Source organism: Heterocephalus glaber, unplaced genomic scaffold (assembly GCF_053883595.1).
Source record: "Heterocephalus glaber isolate CG9 unplaced genomic scaffold, H.glaber_assembly_v1.0 deba00001612, whole genome shotgun sequence".
Lineage (NCBI taxonomy): Eukaryota > Metazoa > Chordata > Mammalia > Rodentia > Bathyergidae > Heterocephalus > Heterocephalus glaber.
The window spans coordinates 92236-111514 of NW_028258383.1; the positions used below are offsets into that span (position 1 = coordinate 92236).

A 19279-nucleotide genomic window follows, 5' to 3' on the forward strand; every position below is an offset into this window, starting at 1 on the left:
AGATGAATAGCTCCTCGAGGGGTGGGATAGGTCTCTGGAGGTCGTTGTCCTATCCAAGGAGCCTGAATCTCAGCTGCTGCACATGCAGTAGTCCCTCGACAAACAAGGATGAATGACATGACAGGAACCGTGTCAGGGATACCCATGTGGGTCTTCTCTATTTTCCAGGAGAGGACTGGCTCTGCTGAAAGCATGTTGTCTATTTTGTCACCACCACAGAGAACCAGACTGGCTCAGTTAGTTGGCTGTCCCATGAGGGTCTTGGAGTGGAGGAGCCGGTTCTGGAGAGTGCCAGCATGTGTGACCAAGTCCTTCAGGTGAGAACTCAAAGCCAGCATCTGCCTCTCTCGGTGCTCACAGCCAAGCCCACCTGCCTCCCTTCCTGTCCTACCAAGAAAAGCTCGGCCCTGAATTCTCCCGGTCACCCAAGGGTCACTTGTCGCTCAGTTTTCCTTCCTGGTCCAGTCCGGGCCAGGCGTGGATACCACACATGCAGAAGTTGAGACCACGGGAACCACAGACACAGAGTCAGGAACGGTGGCCAAGCCGCCTCTGGTGCCCTTGGTTCTTGCTTTCCAGATAGCTCAGCGTCCAGGTGCGAAATAACGCTGATGCCCTTCACTGGTTTTATTTCATGATACTTGTTGTCCCCTTCTACAGGAAGCTGCCCACCTCCCCAGGCTTATGCTTTGTATGTTCTGGTGGAGGTGTCAGAGAGAGAGGGTCACTTTGGAGTCAGAGCTTTGCCACAGTACTTAGCCATCTGGATTGGTACCCCTGGCCATTGGAACAGTACTGCTCTTCCTCAGTCACTGTGGGCACAGCCCTGTGTTCAGTGGATGGCAAACCTACTTACTGGTCTCAAACATTTCATCGAAGGTGGCTGATGGGCAGCTACTGGGTGATAGCTGTGGGCCCAGGGAGAGTGTTGTGGGTCACTGGACAGAGAGGTGGGTCCAGAAGGAGCAAAGATGTCCCAGAATCCACAGCTGAGGCTTTGGAGGTATCAAGTTCCATTCTAGCTACAACCAGCTGCATCCTGCCCTGGGAGAGAGCCCTGCCAGCTCACAGCCTCCTCCATCATCTCAGGTTGTTTATCTCATACTATGATACTGTGTTCCTTTGAAAGCGGCCCTTGGTGTATATGGCAAAAAAAAAAAAAAAAAAAAAAAAAAAAAAAAAAAAAAATCCAGCACAGGAAAAAGACCTGAGTCTGCTTCTTCCTGGTACTGAGGAAAGCCTGGGCTTCCCTGGGAATGGTCTACTCTTGGCTGAGGCGGTACCAGGAGACTCCAGCCCCCGGAGCCTTGGCCATCATGCCTAATGAGTCTGGTGGGCTCCTGGGATACTCCTGAGTCCACCAGGCCCTCGACTTGATCCACTTGGCTCTGAGGCACACCTGAGAAATGTGGGGTGCCGAGGCCCCAAGAGCCCTTCCTTCTCTTTTGCTTTTCACTTTTAGAGTACCATTCTATGACAATATTTCAAATCCACAGAAAAACAAGGAGAATGATATAACAGCCACCCCCTAATTTAATAATGTGTTTTTTATAGGTACTTCTGATCTCCCTATGATTTTTTAGTGAAATATCGTGGAGCCTTATGAATCATTTCCAATCTGTACTCACTCCTCTCCTCCTGAGAGGTACCCCACCCCTGGTGTCTGAATACTCCACGGTCTCCGTGCACTTTCAGAGCACCTATCTCTCGGGCATGGGTGGCTCCCCACTGCCTTAGAAATGTTCCCAGTGAACTTGGGCGGTTCCTCCCAGAATGCCAGCCCAGAGGGAAAAAGCAAGAGAACCTCGGCAGCTTGTACAACGAAGCAAGGGCCTAGCCTTCTCACACCTGTAATCTTTTCCTCCTGAGGTGGGTCCTGTCTCCGTGGGGTGTTTCACCAGGAGAGGCCAGGAGCAGTGCCTGGGGGCCCTGCCCAACCCATGTGATGGGCGGCTTACACTCACACAGGGGAGAGGAGTGGCTGATCCTTTTTCAGGTGCTGTCACATCCCATGGACTCAATGACCAGGCATGGCTGGTGGGAGTGGGGAGGAAGGCAGGACCAGGCAGACGTGAGTTCCGGAGAGACCCATCCAATCGTCCTGGCTGGCTGCGATGAGTGGAAGCACCAGATCACAGAGCACACTGCACCCGTGTACTCCACCAAAGTGCTTGATGCTTGACGAGTTCACTATACCCAAGTGGGTACAGGAGTGGATGCGGTAGGCAATTGTGCACAATGGCGGCCAGCGATCCCAGCCTCCTGGCCTCATGACCCTGTGGGATGGGGTGAACCCGGCGGAGTGCTTCTAACCAAAGAGAGCATTTGGCAGAGGTGATGTCATGCCATTTCTGTGTGAGGTTAGGCTGCAGCAAGACTGTGACTTCCATTCACAGGCATTCATTCTCTCTCCATCTCCTTGTGCGGCTTGCCTGGTGGAGAAGGCCAACTGGTAAGGAGCTGATGGGAGTCTGTCCAACGGTCAGTGAGGAACTGAGGCCCTCATCCCACAGCTCATCGGGAACTGGACCTACCAATAACCACATGAGTCCTTCCTCAGTTGATCCTATAGATGAGACCGCTCACCCTAGCCTTTCACCTTGATTGCAGACTTGTGAGAGGATGGAAAGTAGAAGATCCAGTGAAGCCATGCCTGGGTCCCTGAACTGTAAAACTCTGAGAGAGGGACTGTTTATCGGTGTACACGTTGCTATGTTTGGGGTGATGTGTTATGCATCAGTGGGTGGTAATTAAGACAGCAGGACTGTCTGAGTGTCCTGGAATATGTGAAAGAGGCAGAGGGCCTGACTCAGACTGAGAGGGTCTCTCGGGTGCCAGGCAGTACAGGGCGTGCCCACTTTTCCTCGAGACTCAGGGCCAATTGCCACTCCGTCCGCTAATCATCTGTGTGACCTTGAGCAAATCACTTGACGCCTCTGGCCTCAGTTGGTGCTTCCATAACCTTCGACTGATGAGCGACTTGCAAGACCGTTGGGAAATGAGCATTAGTTTATATAACTCACATGTCAGAATGTCTGGTACACACTAGGCCCTTAAGAAATGGCAGCCATGTCTATTCATATAGTTGACCTGGGGCCCCGCACCCTCCTTCGGGAGCTCCCAAGTGACTCAGGAGGCTTCTAGTGTTTAAAAAGCAACTGAAGGCAAGGTACCTTCCTACAAGTGGCACAAAAGCATTTCTTCCCCGGGAAGGAAGGCATATTAGAGCTAGCACTCTTCTAGAGAACTGTGCTGTGAGGAAGGGAACCCCATCAGCATATAGTATGAGGCCAGATGGCTTGTGAGAAGGAACAAATGCTCTCTTTTCTCCCTCTCTCCATCCCTCCCTTCTTCGCTCCCTTCCTCCTTCCCCTTCTTCCTTTTCCCACTCCCTCCCTCCCTGCTTCCTTCCACACTACCTACCTCCTTGACTTCCTCTCTCCAGTGCCAGATTCCAAAAGCCCATCCCCAGAACTCTCCCTCTTGCCACTCATTCCACCCAGGCTAGAAACCCAGCTTCTCCTTTTGTTGCCCTGGTTTTATTGGAGGTAAAGTCCTGTGGATGTCATGAATATGCACCAGTCTCCAGCTGCCCCAGGTCTGAGCAGAGAGCACCAGCCTTGTGGGGAGGAGCTTGGTCTGCTTTCCTCCCACCTCTCCATCCTTTCCTGGAGGGGGTGCATGTAGAAGGCCCAGTGCATGCACAGTAGCAGGAGCTAGGACGGATTCCTGACTATCCCTGTAGACTTCTCTTTCTCTCTGAATAACCCACATCCAAATGAGATGATCCTGGAAGGGACCCTTTCTGTCTGGGACTTTGTCCCTCATTCCTCACACCTTCCATTTGCATATCTTGATTCTGCAACACTCTTGGGGCCTTGGCATCCCCAACCAGATGCCCCAAAGTTCTTTGTTGAGACTGAAGGGCCTCTGCACTTATGACTCTCCTCGGGAACCACCATTTCCTTACTCAGTCTTTCACTTGTCCTTTGGGTCTCTGACGTTTCCACTCCTGTAAAGAATCCTTTCTTCCTCCCAGATCAGCCCAGTCCTTGGACACATTTGTTCCTCGTCTGCTGTACATACACACACATACCCTGTACCCTTCTGTCATGGCCCTTTCCAAGCTGAACTCTCATACTGAACTCTCTCACCTCTGGTGGCGTGGTCACCCCCACCCAAACTCTCATCTCTGGGACAGGAGCTCTGACTTGTTGGTCCTGAAGTAAGCAGTACCTGACACAGGGCTTCGTATAACAACAACAACAAAAAAATTTTAAAGAAATGATTCCCTGAGCGTGTGTTTAGGCATGCATTGTTGTGCCTACACTCTGTGGTGTGGGACAAGGGTGAGCAGTATCCCTTTTGTTTCTTTCAGCTTTCAGCCCACAAATTCTCACCCAGCAGTATCTGGATGTAGCCCGGGTCTGGGCTGAAAGCAGCCTTCCTGGGGGGGGGGGGGGCGCAAAGGCTTTCCTGCTTTCCAGAAATGAATCAGGGCTAGCTAAATATAGGTAGGTCAAGGGCTATGTGACTGCATAGGACACTGAGGGAGATGACAGTGCTGCTACTGCTTAAGGGGCCTTGGCCCAAGAGATGAGGTTTGAGGCCACCTTGCCTCCTTCTTCCCTTCAGGACAGGGCTTAGAGCGAGGACCCTTGGCTGGGATGGAGCCACCCTCCAACCAATGAGATGAGCAAACAGGAGGCACAACTGGGCACACGGCAGTAGAAACCTATGTGGCGACCAAGGGATTTAATGGTGCTGGGCCCGGTGATAAGGAGACTACTCTGCACTACAGTACACAGGCACCCTGCACCTAGTCAGCCACTCCCAGAGGCCAGACTCAGAACCCCTGACTCCCCACCCACCAGAGGCCAATGACACACGGACACAGCCACCCGCACCATATGCTTAGGGGAATGGCCCTGCTTTGGGTGTAGACACTGGCTGTCACAACCCTCTTCAGCCCTGCTCGGCAGTGATGAACCATCTGCACAGGTCCCTGGTTTCTGTGTCCTCTGGCCTCCAGGGGGAAGAGAGACAAGTTTTATCTTTCAGCCTCAGGCCTAGTCCCAGGAACTTCACTTGACTCTCAGCACGATGATACATTTTCTCTCTGTGATGTGTCACTGAGCAAGGACATATACCTTTCTGCGCTGCCATTTACCTATCTCTACAACGAAATCTTTGGCTGAGTAGTCTCTGAATTCCTGCTCATCTGCATATTCAGTGATCCACAGCTCCGGGGGCCAGTACACTCACAGCTAGAGGCTGTGCCAGCCTGCCACTCCATTGCAAGGCCCCTGAGGGCACTGCTGCCCGGGGGCAGTACAGTATCTCCCATGGGCACCTGCTTGCTCCAGCTCCTAAGACACGCGCTGACACCGCTGGCCTCTCACTTTGCCCAAAGTTGTCTCCTTTCACAGCCCAGAGCTGCAAAATGGGTGGGCTGGCTAGGGGGTTCCCCAGGCCGGGTCCTTAGTGGACAGTATCGCTACCTTCTGTCCCAGGGCAGACCGCACCAACAACAGACCACCCCTGAACACATCCTGGAGGATCGCAGAGAGAGAGGCTAGACACTGGGACACGGCCTGCCTCCTGACTGAGCTCCCTTGCTCTAGAGAACTGTGGCAATGGAAATCAGGGTCTCTGTGGGACATGACTCTCTCTCTCTGTGCTTCCTCCTGGCAAGCAAGCTCAACTCTTACAGATTCACAGAACGGAAACCTAAGTCTGCTTCTCTGCAGTTTCACACAGTCACCTCAGTTGCCTAGCCTTTAAGGCCTCAGTTGCCCCCTTCAAGGGGCTGTCCTTCTCCCACTCTCCCTGCTGACTTCTTCCCCTCTCTCATTCCAGGCACCTGATGCCCTGGAAAACTTCGCTGACTCCATCACAAGCCCCCAAGGCTACCCAGTAACCTGTCTGGGCACTCACATGGCCCCTAAACTTCCATCACTCTCTCCTGTGCTTGTGCCTTTCCTGGCCTCTGCCCAGCACAGGCCCTCTGTACAGGCTCCCAAGGATGCCAGTCCTCACTGTGACCGGAGCGATGCATTTTCTCAACAAGTCTCATATTTCAACCAGCGAGTTGGAAAATATTTAAGGGGTCAATAACACCAAGAACAGCGTTTCAAGGTGAGGAATAGTATCCTATGCTGCTCCCAGAAGTATGAACTCATGCTGCCTCCTTGGAGATCCATGCATCATTGGTTACACAACATTTGAATGTGTGTTAGAGTTTGTTCCCAAGTTCCATTTTTGCATATGTATCTTTTTCAGAAAAAACACAGAGCCTCGGGGAACAAGGATACTGGAGAAACATTTGAAAACTTTAAATGTGGTAAATGGAACAAAAACCCCCAGAAATCTGAATGAAGATCCTTGTGTGTGGAGATAAACAATTATGGCACATTACTGAGAACACTATGCAGAAATTCAAAATGATTGCGAAGTTCTGCAGGGGCGGACAGGAAAAGTTCACCCAGACTTCCTGTAAAGAACACAAACCAGGGCCCACGCACCCACACCGTGTGCAGCACGATCCAGTGTGCTTTTTATGGCCCTGTGAAATAGAGCCTTATGCTTCCACAGGGGCATGTAGATGAACGTAAATGTATTACCGAGAAATTCTTGAAGAAACACACTGAACTAATGCTGAAGGGACTGCTGGTGGAGTGGAGTGGAGTGGGGTGGGGTGGAGTGGACGAGGTGGGGGAGGCGCTGTTGCCCTATTTGCATTTTGCGCAGTTTTGGTGAGAATGCACAAGGGGATGGTCTGTGTAAGTAAGACAGTACTGAAAACAGATGGCCGACTTGTGTGTTATGAAAAAGATGGTTATTATGCGTAATGATAAGAATCCCTTCCCCTCTTTAAGAGGCTTCTGAGAAACTGCTTCCAAGTATACACAGTTGCAGGGATATCTTTCTCAGTACCCAGTCAAATCTCAGGGCTGACAGGACCCATTTGACTCCTCTTCCCTGTGGCATCTACTCCAAGGGAAAATGTCAACTGTGTCCCGAAGCCCTGCACTCTTGTCTTCTTGGCGCCTGGTGAAGCTGTGAGATGGCGTGGTAAGCTCCTCTTGATGCGCACCCTATCCGCACTGTGGGAGTCTGGTTACCATTGCCCATAGCCCTCCCGACCTCCCTGGAGAACTCTGGGTCTATGCGTGGGAGGTGCACAGAGGCAGCTTATGTTCTCCAGAGAGATTCAGAAGGAAAGGAACATCGAACCAGGCTGGGCAGGGTTGTCACCCTCACCCTGTCACAGACTCTAGGGAGTGAGCATCCTGGCTACCTACACTAGCCTCAGACTCATACCTTAGAGAAATCCCAAGGTTGGTGTATCAGTCAGCTTGGGCTGCCACTACAAAATACCACAGACTGGGTGACTGCAACAACAGACATTTATTTTCTTACAGTAGTGCAGGCTGGGAAATCCAAGACCCAGGTGTTTTCTGGCTTGATTTCTGACGAGGGCTTCATGCTTTGCCTCCTCCTTCTCAATATTCACTCACCTGGGTTTTGCATGTGGGGAGAGAGAGAGAGACAGAGAGAGAGAGAGAGAGAGGAGAGAGAGAGAGAGAGAGAGAGAGAGAGAGAGAGAGACAGAGAGACAGAGAGACAGAGAGACAGAGACAGAGACAGAGACAGAGAGAATGAATGAGCCAGTTCTCTGGTGTTTCTTTCTCTGAGGGCAATGATCCTATCAAATCAGAGCCCCACCCTTGTGACTGCATTTAACCTTAATTTACCCCAAAGGCTCTATCTTCAAGTTCAATCACACTGCGGGTGGCAGCTTCAAACTAGGAATTGCGGGTGGGGTACAATTCAGTCCATCCCATCGGCAGTGGGGAAGATGACTTCTGTTGCTGACCTGGACTTTCCGGTACCCCTGCTGTCCTACTGTTCCAATTAGAGATGCCACTACATGGAGATACTGACAGATTTGCCTGGCCCCTCATCCTTCTTAATGTAGCCAACCACCTCATCCCAGTGTTACTAAATGGAGTGAGGGAAGTGAATCCCCCTGCCCAGAGCCCCTGCCTATAGATGTCACCACCTTAAGCATCGCGCTGACCTCAGAAATTCTGGACCAGTCTCTGAGCACACCCAAGAGTAACCCTAGAGGCATCACGGGTGGATAAAATAAGCCCCTACCATACTTTTCCAATGAAAACATGTACTTTAGCATAAGGGTAGCTGGCTGTGCATATCAGTAGCTCTGCTGGCATAAAACGGGAAGCCATCTTTGTGTTCACCCTCTTGTTATGATAAATGACAAGGTGTGTGAATGTGTGCCAAAGTGTAAACAGGTGAGTTTTACTCATGTTATGCACCGGGTTACATTTTGGTGCATTTATACCTTTTTAATTAAATGTTTCCTTTTTATTTTTCTTGTAGAATCAGCCCAATTCAGTGCAATATTGCATGAAAATCCACTTTTAGGACTTTGGGAGGAGGCTGAAAGTGAGTCATCAGGTGACTCGGTATCGATGATGACTCGGATCATGTAAGCCAAAGAAGTTCGCAAGGTATGACAGATGGAGAAATACAGAATGAAGACCCTGAGTCAAATGAGGAAGAGAACAGTAATGAAAATAAATATTTGACCAGTCAAAATGCTACAAAATGGTCATGTATACCTGAACGAGCCAAAGTTAGAACTAAGTTGGAAAACGTTATCAGGTCCTTCCCAGGGGTGAAACCTAGTGAGTGGAATGCTAACACTGCAATTCAGTGTTTGTTGCAAATTGTTTGTAACGGACGATATGCTGCAAGATGTTCGAAAATACACTAATGATGAAATACAAGTAAAACATTCTATATACATCAATAATAATACTCAAAAATATATTTATCATGACACCTCACTATCTGAACTATAAGCCTTCATAGCAGGACCTCATCATTCTAATTATGAGAATCTGAAGGGCTAATGGAGAAGTGACAGATGGGGCATCGAGATTTTTACAACAATAATGGCACTCGAGAGACTTGGTTTCCTTCAAAATTGCCTACGTTTTGACAACAAAAAGACCGGCCAAGAAAGAAAAACATCCGACAATTTGGCTGCTATTCTCCCATTTTTTGAAAGCTTTGTTTCAAACTGTCGATCAGTTTATACACTGTCCAAATACATGACAACTGACAAACAACTTGCAGCATTTTGTGGTTGTTTGGCCATGTATGCCAAATAAACCTTCCAAATATGGTATAAAAATATATGCCCTGGTAGATGCAAAGACATTTTACACCCTGAGTTTAGAAATTCATCCCGGAACACAACCACCAGATCTTTATTCATGCAGCAATAAACCGTATGACTTTGTGAACAGACTTGTTGCACGTATTTCAAAAAGTAACCGAAATGTCACATTGGACAATTGGTTCACTAGTTACTCATTGATGTTACCTTTGCTTAGAAAAACACCAGTTGACCAGCACAGGAACTATTCACAAAAGCAAAGAGGAGATTCCTGAAAAAGAAAAATGTCGCAAGTTCACAATAGAGAAATGTATAGTACAATCTTTGGATTTCAGAAAAACATAACGTTGGCCTCCCATATGGTGAAGAAGAACAAAGTAGTATTGATACTATCAACATCACACCATGATGTTAAGATTGATATTGAAGCCAAGGGTGGTGGTGCACGCCTGTAATCCCAGCACTCTGGAGGCTGAGGCAGGAGGATCCTGTGAGTTCAAGGTCAGCCTGTGCTACATAGTGAGTTCCAGGATAGCCTGGACTACATTAGGGCAAAGCAAAAGAAAGTAATATTGATAGTGTCAACCTTACACCATGATGATAAGATTGATAGCGAAGGGGGGGCGGAGGGGGGGCGGTGGTGTACACCTGTAATCCCAGCACTCAGGAGGCTGAGGCAGGAGGATACTGTGAGTTTAAGGTCAGCCTTTGCTACATAGTGAGTTCAAGGCTATCCTGGAGTAGGTAGTGAGACCTGTCTCAAAACAGACAGACAGACAGACAGACAAACAAAAAGATTGATAGTGAATCCTCAACACAAATTGTGTTAGTGACTTTTGTCTCGTTGCTGAGACAAAATACCTGACACCCAAAGTTAGACAGGAAGGGGTTTATTTGGCTGGCAATTTGTGGAGGTTTCATTCAGTCCATAGTCAGCTGGCTCCAAGACAGGGATAGCAAACAGACACCACAGAGGAGAAACACACACGGCGCGCACAAGGTAGCAAAGGCAACAAGGGAGAGAGAGATTCACCGGTCTTTCTGCCTTTTATCCCATCCAGACTACAGGAATTAGGGCGGTGCTAAACCACTCACTCACTTGTAGTGGTTTAATAATCACATGGCCTTAATCCTAGCCACACACATTCCAGATTCAGCTACGTCTGACCAAATGAGGCTTTGGGGGGTCATCCAGACCCAAACCATAACACAAATGAAGCCAGAAATGGTCACATTTTACAACAAAATGAAAGGCAGAGTAGATGTTATTGACAAGTTATGCAGCAACTGTGATGTCACTTGAAACACAAAGTGTTGACCAATGGCTGTGTTCTACTTGATCCTAAAGATGTCAGGCATACATAGTTTCGTAATTTACAAAGAAAATGATAAGCACAAAATATCACAGAGAAATTTTCTTAAGAGGTTTTGGGACTGTAGTTGATAAATGATCAATTACAACAAAGGAAGAACACTGTGTATCCGCCCAAAGGACTCCACAAAAGAATTCTGGAGCAGACCGGTGAACAGAGGAGTGAGACATCCCAAGAGCCTCCTAAGGAAAGAGGAAGACCAGCAAGATGTCAAGTGTGTCCTGACAAAGAAGACAGGAAAACAACACACCTGTGCCATCGGTGCAAGCAATACCTGTGTATGGAGCATGCTGTTCTCAGGTGTGAAAACTGCCTTAGGTGTGATAATTGAAGTAAAGATTATTTTTATGGGAGAGCTTAATTTGCATTCTCATTGTAGTTCACATACACATTTGGTTCTGTTGCTATTTTTTAGATTTAGTAAGCAAACAAACAGGTGATGTAGAAAATGTTGATGTGTATTCTAAACACTCAGTATATATTTGATATTTCATTTTATTGGTATTTCATTTTCCTGCTAAGTGCACACTGTATAATATAATATAATCGGAAGCTCCTGACAAAAGAGGAAGACAAGAGAGGTGAGAAGTATGGCCTGCCAAACAGGAAAGGAAAGCTAAGCACATGTGCTGTCAGTGTGAGGGAGACTTGTGTATGGAGCACGCTGTTGCCATGTGTGAAGACTGCCTTCTAAAGTAAATATTCTGGTACCTGGTGCTGGACTAGGAAGACTGGCCTGGGAAATAGCTATGCTAGGGTATGCTTGTCAAGGAAATGAATGGAGTTTTTTTACGCTCTTTTCTTCCAACTTTGCACTCAACAGATGTTCTGAAATTAATAAATGTAAACTTTATCCCTGGATCCATCAGTTTAGCAACAACCGGAAATCAGCTGATCAGATTCGACCCATCTTTTTCCCTGATGTTGACCCCCACAGTCTTCCTCCTGGTTCTAACTTTTCTATGACAGCAGGAGATTTTCAGGAGATTTATTCAGAATGCAATACCTGGGACTGTATTGCCACCTGTTTCTTCATAGACACAGCTCACAATGTAATTGATCATATTGATACAATATGGAAAATACTCAAGCCAGGTGGAATTTGGATAAATCTTGGTCCTCTGCTGTACCACTTTGAAAATTTGGCAAATGAACTATCCATAGAATTGAGCTATGAGGATATAAAAAATGTTGTTCTGCAATATGGATTCCAGGTAGAGGTGGAAAAAGAATCTGTATTATCAACGTATACTGTGAATGATCTCTCTGTGATGAAATACTACTATGAATGTGTCTTGTTTGTGGTCCGTAAGCCACGATAATGATTTTAAGTGATATCACTTGGAAAAAAAGTTTAATAAGATCAAATACTGAAATAAACAACTGAAAATCAACTATCAGAGACGACAGGACACAACCTCAAATCAGTGGTGGCTTCTTATTCCTAACAGAGTTTAGAAATAGTGTCTATTTTCTTAATAACGTGTATTGCTTTTTTCAGAGATACACTACGCCGTGCAGATTTGTACTACACAAGTAAAAGTGGAGGAAATATCTTGAACTTAATTGAAGCCCAGAATTGTCTTTCAATAGAAAAAACCTTAAAACTCCAGTGTCCTTGTGAAACTGTCTCTTGCAAGTCTGCCATATTAATGACTGATAGTCTTGAATTCCATAATGATTTTCTTTTTTGTTTTATATGCATTGCACATGTTACTTTTAGAAGAGTGTAAGGATCTTCTATTACATTCAACCTTTGGAATTGGGACTTTTGTTTATTTTGGACCTAAGCAATCTACACATAAAATGAGTATTCTTTCGTCATTCAAATTAGTTGATTTTATTTTTTCTAGCTCAGCTGAATTTAGAGAGGCATCAGAATTTCATTTTTAATGATATGTTAAATTTAATTGTATCACAGGTCAGTTAAAATGCAGTCAGGCGCCTGAGAAATTAAGTCTTTTGGCCACACTAAACTGAACACTATGAACGCAAACTCATGGGTCATTTTGAAATGTATAAAATCTCAGCATTCTAAATAAGGAACAAAAGCCTTTTTGAAAAAGTTCTAGAAAACTGGAAAAATAGGAATAAAATGGGCAATTTGAAATATATGATTTCCAACTAGAATGAATACAGAATTTGTTAGTGTGATGTTTGCAATAATGTCTTTGATTATGTGGATTATGAAAGCAAGCACTTTCTTTTTAGTTAAAACAATTATGTACTAATTAAAACTCAATAGTATTCATGTGGTAAATTAAATATGAACTTCAGGGATAAATTACTGCCATGGTCTGTGTCTTCAGTATCTTAAGCAGCAACCATCCATGTAATTTCAGATTATCAACAATTTTGCTCCCTGATAGATGAAGCTTAAACAGTACGTATGCTGCTTTAAATTTCTACCTCAGGCAGATTTTTATTGGAGAGAATTTTCCTTTTTCTCTAGTATTTGTTATTCTGTTTCCAGTAGATTGGAAAGCAGAGATGACTAATATTGTAACCTTTTCTTGGAGAAATGAAAGGACTCTTCTTTTACTTTCAAAGATTGTGATTGCTTTAAGTGACCTCTTGCAATTCGGGATTAGATGAACTTAATAATGTGCTGGTAGCATAAATACCATGTTTTAACAGGAAAACCTGTCCATCTTCAGACTTTTGTTGTGAATTAGGTTATGGGAGTCACTACCAGGGAATTTAGTTTTAGGATTTGGGGACAGGGTGGATTCGGCATACAGTGAGGAAGCTTTGGTGATCTTTGCCACAGTTTTGCAGTAGAGGGTTCAAGGAGTTCATTACAGTGTCACACTGAAGAAGTCTCTGAAGTTTTGTGTTTTAACTATTTCTTGCTTTGTGACCCTCAGTACTTGGCAGATGTTCATTTCATGGGAATACTCATTACCTATGTGAATGAACTTGAAATAAATTACAAGGGGACAAAAAACCCCGCTAAAATTAAGAAAAAGTAGGGCTGGGGATTTAGCTCAGTGGTTCTGCCGCCTGCCTTGCAAGCGCAAGGTCCTGAGTTCGATCCCTGGTACCAAAAAAAATAAAGGTAAAGGAGCATAATTTTTTTTAAGTCCATTAAATGGCAAGGAATACATGCAATGTTTGAGTAATTTAGAAATGCTTTTTATTCACTGGATAATATTTACTTTTTTACAACTTGTATCAAAACAAATGATCTTTGTTTTTCTCACAAAGGCAAAAACAGACTGACTCCGGTAGGTTGGTTTTATTACCTAAAATTACCTAATGATGTTACTTATATTTCTAAATTACAGCATATATTTTAGTTAACTCTAAAATCAGTTATTTCATTTGTTTTTAACCTATTATTAGTATTATTTTTTAAATGTTCTATACAAATTTGCACTTTTTCTTATAGCTTTTTCAGTTAATCTAACTTGAAAATGTGTTATCAATCAGTAGTAGAAGTGTCACTGGAAGATTTAATTTTGTATTTCTTAAATTTAGTTCTAGCTACTAAAATGTGTAACATTGACAGTTTTTTTTTTCCTTCCTTAAATTAGCTCTATACACAAATGTTTTCCTTTTCGCTAAGTGGTCATTGTGCTTGCATTTTTAAAAATTTTCATATTCTAAAGTGTTGCAGATTTAAGGTATGTTAAGTGAGCAAGGTGATATATATATATATATATATATGTATATATAAAGAGAAGCTGTATAAATCACAGTATAAAATTATGATGTGTACTGTATTTATATCTAATTCTCATTCTAAAAGCTGCCATTAAGGCTGAATTGGAAGCTTCATGTCTGCGTGAAATTTCCTATATTTTTAATGCATGATGGACTTAATTTTTCTTGGATATTAAAGTCTGCCAATCGCTATTAAAAAAAAAAAGAATCTATGCGAACTACAATGAAAATACCAATAATACTCTACAACAAAAATAATCTTTGCTTTAATCGTCACATCCAAGGCAGACTTCATACATGAAAATTGCATGTTCCATACACAAGTATCACTTGCACTGGTAGAACATATGTTTTGTTTTCCTGTCCTTTCTTGTAGGGCACAGTTAACATCTTTTTGGTTTTCTTGTTGTTGTTGTTGTTGTTGTTGTTGTTGTTGTTGTTGTAGCCCTTTGGGATGCTGTGCTTTCCTCTGCACCTGTCAGCTCACCAGTGTGCTCCACAAATTTTTTTGCATAGTTTCCAGGCAGATGCATTTTGCTTTTCCTCTCCCCTAAATGATCTCTTATGATTTCCAGTTCCAATCCTCTAAGAAACTTTCTCCATGGTATTTTGCACTTGTTATTTTCTTGGTAAACTATCAAACTCTTTATGCCATGAATGTTTAGGATTGAGTGAAACACAATCATTGGCCAACGCTTTGTGTTTCAAGTAACATCATAGTTGGTGCATAACTCATCAACAACATCTATTCCACCTTCAGTTTTGTTGTAGAAAGTTTCCATCTCAGGCTTCCGTTTTATCGAGGTTTCCCAATCACTATATCCATCACGGTGCCATGTTGTCATTAACAGTACCAGTTTGTTTTTCTTTGCCATATGCGATGCCAATGTGAAACTTTCTGAAATCCAAAGATTGTACTATATAATTCTCTGTTTTGAAATTGCAACATTTCATTTGGAATTTCTGCTTTTCTCCTGTGTACAGTTCCTACACTGGAATACTTGTGCTCTGTTAGCAAATGTAACCTCGATTGGAAACTGGTAAACCAAATGTTGTATGTCACATTATGATTACTTTGGGAGATGGGAGCAACAAATCTGTTCACAGCATCGTCCAGTTTATTACTATATGAATAAGGACCTGGTGGCTGAGTTCCAGGATAAATTTCTCAATTGAAAGCATAATAATTCTTCCCACTTACAAGGGCAATAATTTTTACTCCGTATTTTGAAGGGGTTTTTTGTGGCATGTACTCCCTGAAGCTGCAGCAGCCATGAAATGCTGAAGAATGTTCATGGATAGTCATGTATTCAGATGGTGTATAAATTGATTGGCAATTACTCATAAATCTGTCAGACAATGATTGGATAGCAGCCAGATTAATGGTTGTTTTTCTTCCTTGGCAGGTAGGTGGTTTTGTCATCAAACTCCAGGCAATTTTGAAGGAAACCAAATCTCAGTGTCACTGTTATTCTACAAACCTCAAGCCCACACCCATTGCTTGTTCATAAGTCATTTACCTTCCTGTGATTACCTGGAGAAAGCTCTGCTAAGTACAGAAGACCTATGAATGCTTTCAGTTCAGCTAGTGAGGTGTCATAATAAATACATTTCTGAGTGTGGCTATTGGTTAAACAGAATGGTTTACTTGCATTTCAGCCTTCGTGTATTTCACAACATCTTGTAGCATTTCGTCTGTTACAATTTCCAACACTGAATGGCAGTGCTGGCATTCTGTCCAGTAGGTTTCACACCTGGCAAGCTATATTTGCAGACCTAGTTCTAACATTTGATCATTCCATTCGGTTGCATGACCATTTTACAACATTTTGACTAGTCAAATATGCACTCACATTGCTATTTTCTTCATCATCTGAATATCTGAATCAAGGAGGTCTGCATTCGCTGTGTCAGTATCAGTAGATTCTTGCTCCATTTCACTGTCACAGGAACTTTGGCTCACATGGCCAACATCAAAGTCGTCGTCGTCATCATCATCATCATCATCATCATCATCATCATCATCACCATCGTCCCCCCACACCACTCTCCTGTTATGAAAACATGTATTTGACTGTAATGGAGCATCTTCAACATCCATACATGAGTAGTCTGATGATACACTTTTGACCTCCTCCCAAACTAGCAAATCCGGTTTTTCATGTGCCATTGTAATGAACTGGGCTACTTCAACCAGAAAAATTGAAAGAAAACTTTTTAGAAAACAAACCCTAGAGTGGTGCAAGTGCATTATACCCTGCGTGATGCTCAGATAAACATATGCACAACCTGTTAGGTGGAGCATAATGTGGGCGAAAATCCCAGTTTGATACTTTTGCACAGGTGCACACCCCTTGGCATCTGTCATACCAAGTAGGTAAACACAAAGATTGCTTCCTGTATGCCTCAAGGAAAGGTATTGAGACACACAGCCAGCTATTATAATGCTAAAGTAAAAATGTTCAGTAGAAAAATTTGCAGAAAATTTGCAGTGAAAAATAGAAAATTTGCAGTAGAAAAAATGTGTCGGAAATAGTCCCCAGGAAGCACATCGGATCCTCAGAAAACTCATTCGGAAACTGCAGCCTAAGGAGCTCAGGATCTTGGTTGGAGACTCACTGCTTTCTGGGCTTGTTCTGACACCTGGTGGCACGTGAGTATATCTGCAAGGGTACAAAAGGAAACCCTGAGTTGGATTATGGATACTGGGCAATATTGAGCCTTTCTACCTGGGAGTTTGGGGCCGGGGGCTGTGTCTGTCCAGGAGGTTGAAAGAAACTACACACTTACCAATTGAATTTCCTTATCTGAGGGTGAAAGTTGTACAGGGAAGTGACGCAGTCGTTATTTGGCTCTTCACTTCTATGTATCACATTTTCAAGTCAGAAACTTAAACCTGGCATTTTGTTTAAGCGTTTAAGAACAACGATACAAACCCCACCGTGATACTCACGTAGCTAGTCCTAGTTAAAAATAAGAAAGATCACTTTCACTTGCTCTCGGGGTCAGATTCCACTAAACCTGTTTCTGCAGAGTGCTGTACAGGGAAATCTTATTGCACTAGATTCATGGAGACAAAAGAGAGATATTCTCAAGGACAGACACTGAGACCTGCTCACTTCTGGGAGGAGTTTCTGAGTATTCTGCAAAACCTCCCTGCAAATTGATAAGATTTTGTTAAGAAGTTTTGTGCCAATCGGGTCATTCATTATGCACAGGAAAGTTAAAGGCTGTTTTACCTCTGATTTGCAGGAAGATCCCCTGAATCTCAGGTCTGTCTGGATGACTTGCACCCTCCTCTCAATGGCACACTCCACAAGCAACCACAAGAGAACACTTTCAGCATCTACCATGTTGCTAATCCCCACCTCACAGAGCCAGTGACGGTCAGACTGGTGGCAAGGGGTTCTTCAGGGGGATCCCGCCTCCAGTCCCAGGGGTCTTGGTGACCCCGTCCCTGGCCGCCCCCACCCCAAACCTATCTCCACCACCCCGGGTTCACCTGGAACTCGGGTGCGCCATCCCAAGAACAGAGGTGACGTCTGAGCTTCAACCAAAGGTTTGCACTTGGTGGTTATCCCAGGGTCAAACCATTCCGCATGGATTTCCATATCTTGAAAATACAAAGAGCCTCTGCTACCCATCTGATAACCGAAAATTATTAATCTTATATATCAGGAAAACTCATATGATGGTATCTGCAAGTTTCAAACATTAAATATGTGAAAACCAATGTAACGTGGTATGAAAATAGTGTGTGCACGACGTGCGACAGACACAACAGCCCTGTTTGACTGGCAACGAAGGTATTTCTGGGACACAGAATTTTTGCTAAAACCAGAATGGACACAGGCAAAATGAGACCACAGGTAAACACTGTATGGAGTTCATCCAAAGAAAACTGTCACATAGAATGAACTGTCCCTTGCAGAAGCCTGCCTGTCATGTTCTCATAGTGAGGCCCCTCTGTGATGTTCTGCTGAGCAAGTAGAAAGTGGTCTTGAGCCTGCTGAGCTGGCCAGAGGGAAGAAGGAAGAGAGAGAGAGAGAGAGAGAGAGAGAGAGAGAGAGAGAGAGAGAGAGAGAGAGAGAGAGAGAGAGAGAGAGAGAGAGACAGAGGTGGGGGTAAGCGACACAGGAAAGGAAGGGACATCACGGGCCAGAAATGTATCCAGTGCTTGAGCACAGTGTACCGGGCTAGAGGAGGGAGGGAAGATAGGGCAGGCGGACAGGAACTGAGGGCCCGGGGGTAGCAAGGGGTAGCAAGGGGGTGGGGGCAGGCCCGGGCCCCTTAGCACCCAGCAGAGTGAGGAGCTGAGCAGGTCTCTGCAAGGAGGGCTTTTGGGGCACTGCCGGCACACCACACGCTCCGGGCAGCATGATGTTCACTCCATTCCTCCCACCCGCTCACTGGGTAAGTCAGATTTTCCTCCATTATCTGGAATGCCCTCCGAGGGGCTGGGGCTTGGACTGCTCAGGTCACCGCTGTTCTCCCAGGACCTGGAACAGGGTTCGTAGAGGCTGAATGAGGTCATGGATGCCAGCGGTATCGGGAAACACTAGGATGAGGCCATTGGCTCTATTTTGCAGAATGTCGAAGACCCTGGGAAAGGTGGTCAGGAACTTGTTGTCTTGTCTGACACCGTGGAGCACATGCCCAGGGGCCCGGGCTGGCCGAGGGAGCCTGCTGTTCTTCGAAGATCTAGGAGGGGCCGCATCCAGAGAGTGCTGGCATGTGTGACCAAGTTCTTCTTCGGGCGAGAGCTCAGAGCCAGCCTCTGCCTCCCTCAGTGCCCACAGCCCCGCCCAGCTGCCCTGTTTCGTGTCCCGCCAAGAGAGCCTCAATTCCCAGGGCTCCCAAGGTTCCCCTTGTCACTCTGCTTTCCTTCCTAGGGGAGGATACGGGACACTCTGAAACGGAGACCACAGGAGCCATGGAAACAGAACCATGAACAGGGCTGCCCTAAGGCCCCGCTTTCCCAGTATCTCAGGCGCTGGGGCTGAAATAAATGCTGGCGCGTTTGACTGTT

The 19279-nt window shown here is 45.2% G+C and overlaps 1 protein-coding gene and 1 long non-coding RNA gene across 2 annotated transcripts; both read left to right on the plus strand.

Moving 5' to 3' along the window:
* The first annotated feature begins 8501 nt into the window (after positions 1-8501).
* LOC147822566 (protein-L-histidine N-pros-methyltransferase CARNMT1) lies at positions 8502-12022 on the plus strand. Its single transcript, XM_087196543.1, has 2 exons — positions 8502-8515; positions 11267-12022. Exons 1-2 carry the CDS (start codon positions 8502-8504, stop codon positions 11904-11906), a joined length of 654 nt encoding a protein of 217 aa, XP_087052669.1. The 3' UTR covers positions 11907-12022.
* A 6436-nt stretch (positions 12023-18458) lies between these two features.
* LOC147822567 (uncharacterized) lies at positions 18459-19279 on the plus strand. Its single transcript, XR_015445543.1, has 2 exons — positions 18459-18663; positions 18840-19279. It is a non-coding gene; the product is annotated as an uncharacterized LOC147822567 (long non-coding RNA).